General features: G+C 41.7%; 1 protein-coding gene across 1 annotated transcript in view; it reads left to right on the forward strand.

Moving 5' to 3' along the window:
- The window catches only part of LOC117348294 (dual oxidase 1-like), a 201892-nt gene that overhangs the window by 41698 nt on the left and 147902 nt on the right, over window positions 1-12292 (forward strand). The window contains exons 2-4 of the mRNA XM_033920228.1: window positions 683-792; window positions 5195-5278; window positions 5603-5767. Of these exons, the coding sequence (XP_033776119.1) occupies window positions 735-792; window positions 5195-5278; window positions 5603-5767 (307 nt within the window). The 5' untranslated portion in view covers window positions 683-734. The remainder of the gene's footprint in view (window positions 1-682; window positions 793-5194; window positions 5279-5602; window positions 5768-12292) is intronic.

A 12292-nucleotide genomic window follows, 5' to 3' on the forward strand; every position in this document is an offset into this window, starting at 1 on the left:
ATGACCAACACTACAGACATCAAAACGTTTCGGAAAGAAATCAAAACATTTCTTTTCAAAAAAACACGTCCTTACTTAATATTCACTCTCCCCAGCAATTAACACACTAGTCATCCCCTCGAACCTTATTTACCAAAAATATCCAAACTCCTAAATAAGCATCTCCTAAAGGTATCCATTTAACCTTCTCCTAAATAAGCATCTCCCTTAGGTATCTGCTTAACTGATTCCTTCAAAGATAGGTAACTTTCTTCAATTGCCTATATTATTTTCCCCACTGAACCTTGTAATCTACTTGATCCCTGTCGAGTTATTTCTATCAATAAATCCAGATATCTTATACTTGTATTTCTATACCACAGCATGTAATTTAACTGAATCGTTGTAATGTAATTCTCTCGGTAATGTCCTGATCTCTTTTAACTGTAATCCGCTTAGAACCGCAAGGCACAGGCGGAATAGAAATCACTAATGTAATGTAATGTAAATCCTTTGTATTAATTTAGGTTAGTGATCTTGCTACTTTTTATTGCTGGAAGCTCCTCAATCCTGATAAACATCTCTTGTCATAGAACCCCCCCTGTGTCAACCTTTCATAATCTGTTGATGCTCCTTGATGCAGATGGACTGTAATAAAAGCAAAATCAGTACTCACCATGATAAATCTGTTTTTCTCTATAAGTGTCTAGAAACTTATTTCCTGGAAGGATCTTCTACCAGCCATAATCTGGAGTATGAACAGGATACTGGCATTCTGGGGATTACTAACGGCTGGAATCTGGAATGTAGTATGTAAGTCTAAATTATGTCTATCTTGACGAAAATGAAATTTTATAACATCTTCTCTTTTCAAGGCAGGCATATGCTTTCATGACTATCAAACACTATATTACAATGAAAGAATCTTCATATTGCTATCTTTATGCCAGTTACACACATATACAATCAGAGGTTCATAATTGAAACGGAATTACTGTACATCTAAAAACCCGCCTAAATTGACACTGGGACGTTCAAATAGATAGGTCGTCCAAATGCCGATAATTCAAACGGGCTTTAGACGTATCTAAAAGCTGCTTAGGCCTTTTCAGTGCCACTGTATGCCCGGAGTGAAAAGGGGTGTTTCTTGAGAAGTAGTTAGGGCAAGAGGTGGGTGGGATGTGGGCCGACATAGACTTAGTCGTCCTGCAGCGATAATCGAAAAGTTAACAAGACTGCCTAGATGGAACTTATAAGTTGTGATTTAGGTAATCTAAAAACAGGTATAAGTGCCCAGAAGGTATCCAAAGTGATTAAAATAACCACTGCAGGGACAAAGTACAGACCCCCATACACTCTCCTAGTGATCACTGCTCCCCCCCCCACCCCCGCCATAAAAATAAAAATAAAAAAGTACATACCTGCCTCCAGAACATCAGCATCTGGCATAGGAAAGCCTAGTAGAGCTGCACAGAGGTGGCTTAAGTAGTCTGGGGTGTGGGCTTGTGAACCATAGAGAGGAGGACCCAAGCCCATAAGCCACTCTAACCACTGCATTCATGGTGAAAAATGTGCACCTACCAAAACCCCCCAAAACTCTACTGTACTTTCATACAGGTGGCACCTGCAGCCATAAGGGATATTAGGGTGGTAGACAGGTGGGTATAGTAGGTTTTGGGGGTATTTGGGGGGGCTCACCATGACCAATAAGGGAGTTGTGGTGAGATGTTTATGTGGCACCCTTTTTGTGAAGTTCACAGCAGTGTCCCGTAAGGTGTTCCACTACTCTGTTGCCATGTCTGGGTGGCCAGTCCATCACTTTGCTGACCCCTCCCACGTCCAAAAGGTCTTGTTCTAGGCATTTTTGACTTGGATGAATTTTTGGACGAGAATGCGGTTTAAAGATAGATGACTTGGTGGTTTGGACATCAAACGACTGGACGTAGAAGTAGACAATTTTTGGAAAAAAATATTTTGGACATATTTTTCGAGAATGGGCTTTGGACGTTTCTGACTTTAGCAGCTAGCGTTCTAGACCCAAAAATGGACTTAGTCGGTTATTTTTATTATACCACTCTCACCCTCTTCTGCAGTCTTTTCCTGACTGATGCCGTTAATGGCTTGAAATCTTTTGCAATGGTTATTGTTGTGCTTCTGCATGGTGACAGAGTTCAACCTGTTCTCAGAGTGCGTAAATCTCAAGATACTGACCTGCCATAATGGAAGGCGGAAAAGCAGACTGTGTTCATTGCGCACCATGTTGTGTTTCAGAAATTCAGATGGAAAAGAATTGTCTGTGCATACTGCCGTGTACCTAGTGAGGTTGTTATTTTGTTAGCTATGATATAAGTGTTGCCTGAAGGAAATTCTACTGAGAAATTCAGAAAATGCCCTTTAACAGACCAACCCTTTAGATTTTCAAAGAAGCTTTGTAGAGGAATAACGTAGCTTGTGTAACATTTGATGCCACCCAAAATCAGTCAGGAAGTACAGCTACAAATCAAGGCACTTTAGTCCCAGAACTGTTGTAGCTTTAAAAACAAGGTCTGGGCCTCAGCTTCAGAACAGCGCTTTATGCTTCAGTGCGATTCAGGGATGAGTGGATAGTCTAGAGCACAGGTGTCAAAGTCGGTCCTCGAGGGCCGCAATCCAGTCGGGTTTTCAGAATTTCCCCAATGAATCTGCATGAGATCTATTTGCATGCACTGCCTTCAATGCATATTCATTGGGGAAATCCAGAAAACCCGACTGGATTCCGGCCCTCGAGGAGGGACTTTGACACCCCTGGTCTAGAGGTTTGGGATATGCAGATGACAAAAAAATATTCAGTGAGCCACTCTTGTGCAGCATGAAAGTGGTCCTCAGTAAAAGGCATGACGTGCTGATGCCATTGTGCAGTGGAGGCTTCCAGTGTATCCATTTATAAGCTGTCTTGAAGTGCTGGTGATTTTCCTGCTTCTGAATTGAGTTTTTCCTTACCTTGTTGAGCAATACTCTTGGGGGGGAGGGGGGTTGGAAGTCTAATCAGAAAGAATTTTTCTGAAAAGTGAAAATCAATCAGCTGTATTTCAAACATGGTAATTTTGTATTGTGCATTTTTACATTTATGATTCTTTTAATATATAGTTATGCTTTCTGCAACAAAACAAGGAAAGAAGGGAGGTCCCAACCTAAACTGCAGTAAAAAACCAACCAAGAGCAAACAAAACAAAACTGCAGATCTGTACAAGACGTAGGCAAAATTTATTGTGACAAAATAATTATATGCAAACCCTTTTACCAATCAAGGGACCCGACACGGTCCGTGTTTCGGACAAACCTTCGTCAGGGGTCCTAATAAGCACAAATATAATATAAAATTTATTATTAAAAATTACACATAATAAAAGATAAATAATAAAATAAATTAAAAAAGATTTTTGGAATATTTAAACGATGTTATCCAAAATAGTATTAAATACAACAAGAGGACAAGTAAGCATATTGATAATTAATAAATGAAAATAAATATAAGAATAAAAAAGCATGCAATATTAATCTACTGCATGCAAAGCAAAATGAGTGATCTTAATAAGATAAAGAACATCAAAAATAAAATAACTACATTACTAATCAGAAAGACTTTTACTGAAAAGTGAAAATCAATCAGCTGTATTTCAAACATGGTAATTTTGTATTGTGCATTTTTACATTTATGATTCTTTTAATATATTGTTATGCTTTCTGCCATTTTATATGGCATGTTAGAGGCAAAGTTATCAGTGTGGACTACCGTTAAGATGGGTTATTTTACTATTAACCCCAATTAACTAGGGGCTCCTTTTACAAAGGTGCGTTAGGGCCTTAACACGCGGAATAGCGCCGCTAAATTGCCGTGCGTGCTAGATCTTAATGCCAGCATTGAGTTGGCGTTATTCTAGAAACGTACCACGCGGTTTAGCACGTGGTAATTTTGTGCGTGCGCTAAAAACGCTAGCGCACCTTAGTAAAAGGAGCCCCTAGATCTCTGCATAAAATGGGACCTGTGGTAAAATAACCCGTCTTAACGGTTGTCCACATTGATGACTTCTTCCCTTAGTGTGAAGAGTTTGAGTCTCTGGTAACCAGTCTGTCTGGCAGCCAATCGGGACACACATTTTTAGAAAAAATTGAGCGAGGACAGATGCCTACATGTAGGGACGCCTGTATAGCAATGTAGATGCGATTCTCTTTAGGACACCGATGCATGATTGACATGCGATCGGTGGCCGCCTCTTAGGCATCCGCCAAGATCAGCATCCTATAGAAAATCAGGCGAATCAAAAAAAAAGTGGCGAATCAAAAAAAAACCTCAAAATTTCTGCTCGTTTTTGTTTGTTAGTGATATTAAAAAAAAAACACCTTAATGTGGTTATGAAAAGAAATGCAGACCTTATAATCAAAAAAGTATATAAGCAAAGCAAGAAAAATAATGTTAACACACAAACAAAGGAGATTTTATGCATAAGATGTGAAAAGAATGAATCTATAAGAACATAACATAAGAACATAAGCAGTGCCTCTGATGGGTCAGACCAGAGGTCCATCCCGCCCAGCAGTCCGCCCCCACGGCGGCCCAACAGGTCATGACCTGCCTTAATCACCAGAAGGGGCCCCCTTGCCCCCTAGGTTTCTCATCGAAGTCCTATCTTCCCATCAATGTCCTAACCCTCCGGCCTTGCACCTGCACGACCTGGTGAGCTGTCTATATTTATGCAACACCCCAGCACCTCCCTCAGTACCCCACGATCACCTTTTCCCTCAGGAATCTGTCCAATCCCTGTTTGAATCCCTGTACTGTACTCTGCCGGATCACTTCCTCCGGGAGCGCATTCCATTTGTCCACGACCCTTTGGGTGAAGAAAAACTTCCTTGCATTTGATTTGAACCTATCTCCCTTCAGTTTCTCTGAGTGCCCCCTCGTACCTGTACCTGATTAACATATTTCTTCGGTCCATTTCCCTCACTTACCATGTTATTCACATACTTTTAAAATAAAGCAAATCCTTTTTTTTTTTTTAGCAACCCAAATGTTTTTCTGTGCTATCACCTATTATTACGTACACAATTTATGAAACTATACAGAAATCTGCTATTTTGCAGTGACATTTTAAACACCCTCTCTCTTACTAGTCGGTTGGTAATTCCTTGATTGTGCCTATGTCTGATATTAAATTCCTTCCTGATTTCTTTACAGCTACTCAAGGAAATATCTCCTGGGAAGTACAGCGGTACGATGGCTGGTACAACAATCTTGCATATCACAGCAGAGGATCAGCAGGTGTGTGATCTTCTTGTCTCTAATACAGTAACGATTTCATACTTTCGTAACTTAGTTTAGTGACCTGGTCTTTCTGCTGCCTCTCACCATGGAACAGTGACCGGACGAGGCTGCAGCTCTTAGCCCTTCATTCAGGGTCACTGAAGACAGGCTCAGGAATTTCACATTCCAGTAAGCAACGAGATCCTCTTTTTCAAAACAATGAGTCATTTCTTTTCCAGGCTCTGACGTTTTATGCGGTCTTGAGCAAAGAATAGGTCCTTCCCTCTCGTCGTCAGCAAATGAAGACTGGACATAATGACCTGCTGTTTTATTTCCCACCAGGCACCCGACTTCTGCGTCTCCTGCCAGCTAACTACGCTGACGGTGTGTACCAAGTAGTGCAGGAACCACATTTACCAAACCCACGCAGAATCAGTAATGTGGCCATGCAGGGGAAATCTGGCCTTCCGTCAGCCAGAAACAGAACTGTGTTGGGGGTTTTCTTTGGTAAGATCAGCGTCCGCTTCTTTTCCTTTTTTCTGTTTTTAGTTAGTGACTGGAGGGGTGGTCTATTGGTTAGGGCAGTGGGCTAAGAACCTGGGGAACTTGATTCAATATCCACTGTTTCTCCTTCTGACCCTGGGCAGAGGAGTGGCCAAGTTTCAAGTTTTATTATTTTTAATATACCGACCATCAACAAGTATCTGGCCGGTTTACAATGCTAGGATAAAATAAAGAATTAAAATAATACTTAGAAAAGGGGGAAAAGTGGACATTAAAGACGTTTTACAAATACAAACATGAAAGTGGGGATTGAAGGAGAAAAGGGGGGGTAGAGTTACATTGTTAGGAGTGGAGAAAAAAAAAATTTTAGGCAGTAAGTATAATTTCATAATTGCTCATGCCTAAAAAGTATTAAAAATGTATTATTTCCCCCAAAACTTTGCTTTTGTGATCAGGATAGTAAAATTTTGCAAATTTTCATCTTATCAAGTCACAGAAAGCAACATATGAATCACAATTAACATGTATTTATTGAAGTTATACAAAGATGACTCCAGAAGATTTAGAAGCGAGTGGTTTTTTGAGGTTTGCGATTATACTGGAAGTCACTTTTACGAATCAGCCCCCAGATGTAGTCTCCCATCATGTTCTCATTATATTGTCCTTGGTAGCGGCATTCAAAGCGCCCTGAGGTTGTGAGCGCAATTCCCACTGCAGCTCCTTGTGACTCAACACTTCATTGCCCCAGGCACAAAATAAGTACCTCTCTAAAACATATAAACCACTTTGATTGTGTAACCACATAGAAAAAGCGGTATATTAAGTCCTATCCCCCATAACCCTCCATTTTCCCAAGAGCAAAACTTAGACTCCTTTCATCAAGCCGCTTTAGGGTTTTTTTTTTATCGCTGGCCGCTGCAGTAAAAGCTCCAGACGCTCATAGAATTCCTATGAACGTCAGAGCTTTTACCGCAGCGGCTGGTGATAAAAAAAACCCTAACACAGCTTGATAAAAGGGGGCTTTAGATTGGAAGCCTACTAGGGACAGAGAAAGTACCTGAATATAATGTGTAAACCCCTTTGGTTGTACCACAGAAAGGCAGTATAAGTGGTAGAATTCATTCCCATCGGAAATTAGGGAACAGGAAACTTATCTAGTGTTCTGCAAATTACTTAAAACATTTCTTTAAAAGACATTTTTGATCAAAGTGAAAAAAAAAAAAAAAGCATTATAACATCCATATTTTAACTTTTTTATGGTATGTATCGCTATAGGTATTTGATTGAGAGATGCCTATTGATATGATAATGAGTCAAATGTCTTTGCGCTGTTATCTGTGTTATTGAACATCAACTGAGCTCTGTACTCGGCTTTAAGGTTTCATTATTAGGTATTTTCTTTATAGGCGGAATATCAAATAAATCGGAAACTCTATAAAGTGTTGAAGTTCAAAGCTGAGTTCACAATTTCTTTGATATTCCGCCTATAAAGGAAACACCTAAGTGGGAGGGAAAGGGCTGGGTCAGTACAGATAATGTACACAGCAATGTATAATTTGTCTCCTGATAAGTCTTGTGCCACCTTGCAGTCAGAGCATTCATTCTAAAGCAAATTAGCAAATTACTATATAGAATGAATATTGTTTTTTCCCTTTATTAATACACGTCTAGGGTGGGGAGGGGGGTGGGATATGTTAAGTTATGTTTTCTTAGGTTCAAAATACTACTGAGGATATATGGGGAGGGGATATTTTATTTGTATTAATTTTTGATGGAATATTAAGTGATGTTTAAGTGTCAAGTGATTGTATTTTATATTGCACTTATTGAAAGATTTAAAAATGAATAAAGAATTTGGGAAAAAAACCCAAACCAACACGCGGGTTAAAACCACGGGCTTACAGTGCGGGGAAGGGCAGGAGAGTCGGGGCGGCAGGCAGGAGAGATTCGGGGCAAGAGCAGGGCGGCTAGCTGGGGCAGCAGCCAGGAGAGATTCGGGGCAGAGCACGAGATCTCTCCTGGCTGGAGATCGGGGCCGAGACAGGGCAGCAGATAGGGGCAGAAGGCAGGGCAGTCAGAAAGGACCTCAGCGACTGTTCCTCAGCAGTCGCTTCTTGTGTTGATCGGCCAGCTCAGTCGGTTTGTTTTAATTAGGTCACTGGATATAAATCATCAATAGCTGCATTCTGATTGACCCTTGGCTACGGCCAAATCTCTATTGAAGGATAAAAGCTAATGTTATAACCTCAGTAGTTTTTTTCCCATTTTATTTTTTGCATTGGGGGGGGGGGGAAGAGGGGATGATGTAATTGCCAACCCAGTTAACAACTTCAGAATCAATTTAATTGACCCCTCATATAGGCCTATAAGCTGTGGGCCCAAGATTTGAAACAATTTACTGGGCAGTGACATTGAATATCCCCTCTGACTGCCGTGGCACTCCCCAGTTAGGGCCCAAGTAGTCCAGGGGAAGATTCTGGGCAGAACCAGGAGTTATGTTGTCACCAGAGATAATTAGTACCAGTGCTTGCAAAGCTATCCAGCATGTTTACTGAAGTGTGGTAAGTTTAGTAAATGCAGGGAGCATGCCCAAAATTTGCCCTACATTTAGCACCTCACTTATCACACAAAGACCCAAGTTCCATGGCTCAGCAAGTGATATGGGTGCACCTATATTACTTGCATGGAACATTGTTCCTAGCACTAAAACAACCCTGTTGCCACAACAACACAACCTTACCCTCCTTGCTATGCCCCCATAGAGCATCCCCCTATCTTATCTTCCCCACTTTGACAATTATTTTCCTTGAATCAAGTTCACCAAGATCAAGTCCTTCATCTGATTCCAGAACCCTCCAAGCCCCCTCCCCTGGCATAAATTCCTTCCCCTATATGTTCAGCCTGAACATACCCTTGCAGTATCTAGGTTAACTGGTGGAAAATGGCAGATAAGGCCCCTAGCAGTATATCATGATAACACCACTAGTGGCTTCCTTCCATATAAGACATGGAGGGGCATTTCAATAGGATGTCTGTCTGAGTTTGAACGTTTTGAGAAAGTCGTTCAGAAATCCAGTAGAGGAAATGCAAGATATCTATCTTTTTTATTATTTTTTTTTAAATGACTTATGTAGACATTTTGGCCCTTAGTACATCCATCTTTTTTGGCCATTCTCGAATAAAAAGACGCCCACGTGAAAAACGCACAAAAGCAAGCTTTTCAGACGTTCAAGCAGTCAGCATTCTTAGCAAACTGTTCAGAGAGAGCTGAGCACAGCAGAGGGGCACTCTAAAAGGTACTGTAGTGAATATCATATATAAAGTCTAAAGTACATATGTCACTATAACCTGTATGAAGAGCCCTCCAAAACCCACCCAAAACGTACTGTACCCAGCTGTACACAACAACAATAGCCCTTATGACTGAAGGTGTCATTTTCATTTAGATACAGTAGGTTTTGGAGGGCTCACCATACAAAATAAGTTATATTGACATCTGACCTGGGACTTTTAATGTGACATTCACTGCAGTAACTCTTAGAGTGCCCCTCTGCTGTGCTGTGGAGATGGACATGAGCCATGTGAATCTGCAAGACAGGTTGGAAAGTACTATTTTTTTCACATATTTGGGTGGTGGGAGGGGAGTCAGTGACCTCCAGTGGTCATCTGGTCAGTTTGAGCATTTTTTAAAAATCCTTATTAGCGCGCGCATTATATTCTATGGACATGTTAGCATATAGTGTACTAAATCTTCTAGCGTGCCTTAGTAAAAGATCCCCTATAATAGTTGGGGGTTTTATTTTTAAAAACAAGATATTACAACCATTGAGGTCTTTAATCTGCTAAATTCAGAGTTGTTCTAAGAATTAAATCTCTGTGACACAGAATCTGATTGCAGAATTTATTTATCTATTTAAAAAGCTTATAGCCCGCCTAAATCTAAGCAGGTTCCAAAAGTACATACAAAATCATTTCCTTAGCTGGTGCTATCTGCCCACCCCGGCATTATTTATGATTCAGCTTCTGGTGCTCATTACAGGGAGTGGCGAGATACTACAGGTCAGGGCTGTGCAAATTACTCTCACCCGAGGCAATATGACATAATTTTAACAATTTCTGTGATTTAGCGTGAGTGGGAGTGCTGCTTCCAAGAATTCCACATTGAAGGGATCATAGCCCAAACGCTCAGGAAGCCAGACAATAGTTATAGATGTAACAGGATTAAGAAGTAGGGTTGGGTATCCGATGAGATGACATTGAAATGGTGTGCATTTTATGGGGTTCACTGATGTCTTGTTGCTAAATGCAGGTGTTGCATGAGAGGCTTCTATTCTTACAGCAAATACGTGGAGAGGCTTTTTCAATAGGACGTCTAAGGCTACGTTTGGATTTTTGGGGAAAGACGTCCAGAAATCCAGTAGAGAAAACGCCCATTCTCAAAACAGCAAGACGTATATATTTCTTTTAATGACCTAAGTAGATGTTTTGGTCCTTAGCACATCCAGTCTGCCCATCCGCAGCGTCTACTATCTCCTCGTCTTCCTATTGGCTAAGGCTCTTAACACTTGCATTGTGATGTCATAGAACTTTCCGATTATAAAAACATAGAAACTTGATGGCAGATAAAGGCCAAATGGCCCATCCAGTCTACCCATCTGCAGCATCCACTATCTCCTCCTCTCCCTATTGGCTAATGCTCTTAACATTAGCATCTCCTCTTCCTATAGGCTAAGGCTCTTTACAGCTGCATTGTGATGTCATCGAACTTTATGGTTATAGAAACATAGAAACATGATGGCAGATAAAGGCCAAATGGCCCATCCAGTCTGCCCATCTGCAGCATCCACTATCTCCTCCTCTCCCTATTGGCTAAGGCTCTTAACATTAGCATCTCCTCTTCCTATAGGCTAAGGCTCTTTACAGCTTCATTGTGATGTCATCGAACTTTATGGTTATAGAAACATAGAAACATGATGGCAGATAAAGGCCAAATGGCCCATCCAGTCTGCCCATCTGCAGCATCCACTATCTCCTCCTCTCCCTATTGGCTAAAGCTCTTAACATTAGCATCTCCTCTTCCTATAGGCTAAGGCTCTTTTAGTTGCATTGTGATGTCATCGAACTTTATGGTTATAGAAACATAGAAACATGATGGCAGATAAAGGCCAAATGGCTTATCCAGTCTACCCATCTTCAGCATCCACTATCTCCGCCTCTCCCTATTGGCTAAGGCTCTTAACATTTGCATCTCCTCTTCCTATAGGCTAAGGTTTTGTGCACCTGCATTATGAGGCCATAGAGCTGCCCATCCGCAGTAACCAATATCTCTTTCTCCGAGAGATCCCACGTGCCTATCCCAGGCCATAGAAACATGTTGGTCCCAGGCTCTAGTTTCTGTTTGTCTTCTGTTAACTCGCTCGCCAGGATCTCCTACAAAAGATAGGCACCTATCACATTGGATCTTGTGGCACCTAACACCAAATAAGTGTCTTTAGGGGTGGAGAAAGATTTAGGCGCTGCTAGGTGTGATCCTCTAAAGGACTCAGGTGCCTATAATGTAGGCCTTTAAAACCCTGGCCTACATTACAGGCACCCAGTGGCGTAGCGGAGGTGTGGCGGCACCTGGGGCAGTGGCACCTCTCTCCTGCCTTCTTCCCTGCCATCCCACCAACACCACCGTGCGCTCCTTCCCCGTACTTTTTTTATCTTTAGCGCAAGCAACCACGAACTTGCTGCTCGCGTTGGCTTTGGCGCTCTCTCTGATGTCACTTCCTAGGCAAAAGTCCCGGAAGTGATGTCAGAAAGAGCGCTTAAGCCAATGTGAGCAGCAGGTTCATGGCTGCTCGCATCAACGTTAAAAAGGTCGCATGTGCGGCAGGAGGAGGAGTGGGAAGGGGGGCAGAAAGCAGGAGGGGTACCAGCGCCCAGAGGAAGACCGCGTCTGGTGCGGACAGCACCCCCCTTATTATCAAGCCACCTAAATTTTAAGTTAGCTTCCACTTAGCACAATTCTGTAATGGGCACCTAAGTGTGATTGACATGCAATAGGCACCTAAGGACAAATTCTATAAGAAGCGCCCAAAAGTTAGTCACTGTTCAGCGCGATTCATGTAAAATTGTGTGCTGTTTAATGAATCTCGCTGAGCGGAACCTATTTTGGCGGCGCCCAAAAAATAGGCCAGCTCAAGGCACAACTAAAAGTTAGGAGCTTAGCTGAGCCTAAAAGCACGCTTAAGAGCAGGGATTCTGCAATAAGGCGCCTAACATGTAGCCACGCCCACACCTAACATGCATAGCGCCTATTTTTTTGAATTCTGCCTAAATTTTTAGAGGCACCTTATTACAGAATCGCTCTTTCTTGAGAGGTGCCTAAGTTTCAATTATTGCTGATTATAAAGCTTAATTGAGCTTGTTATTCAATTTAGATAGGCGCCTATCTAGTTGGGCGCCTCCGAAAAAGGTGCCTAACATTAGGCGCCGGTTACAGAATTTGGGCCCTAACTTTTTAAGTGCCAATTCCAGAATGTG

The sequence above is a fragment of the Geotrypetes seraphini genome, chromosome 14, assembly GCF_902459505.1.
Source record: "Geotrypetes seraphini chromosome 14, aGeoSer1.1, whole genome shotgun sequence".
In the NCBI taxonomy this organism is placed as follows: domain Eukaryota; kingdom Metazoa; phylum Chordata; class Amphibia; order Gymnophiona; family Dermophiidae; genus Geotrypetes; species Geotrypetes seraphini.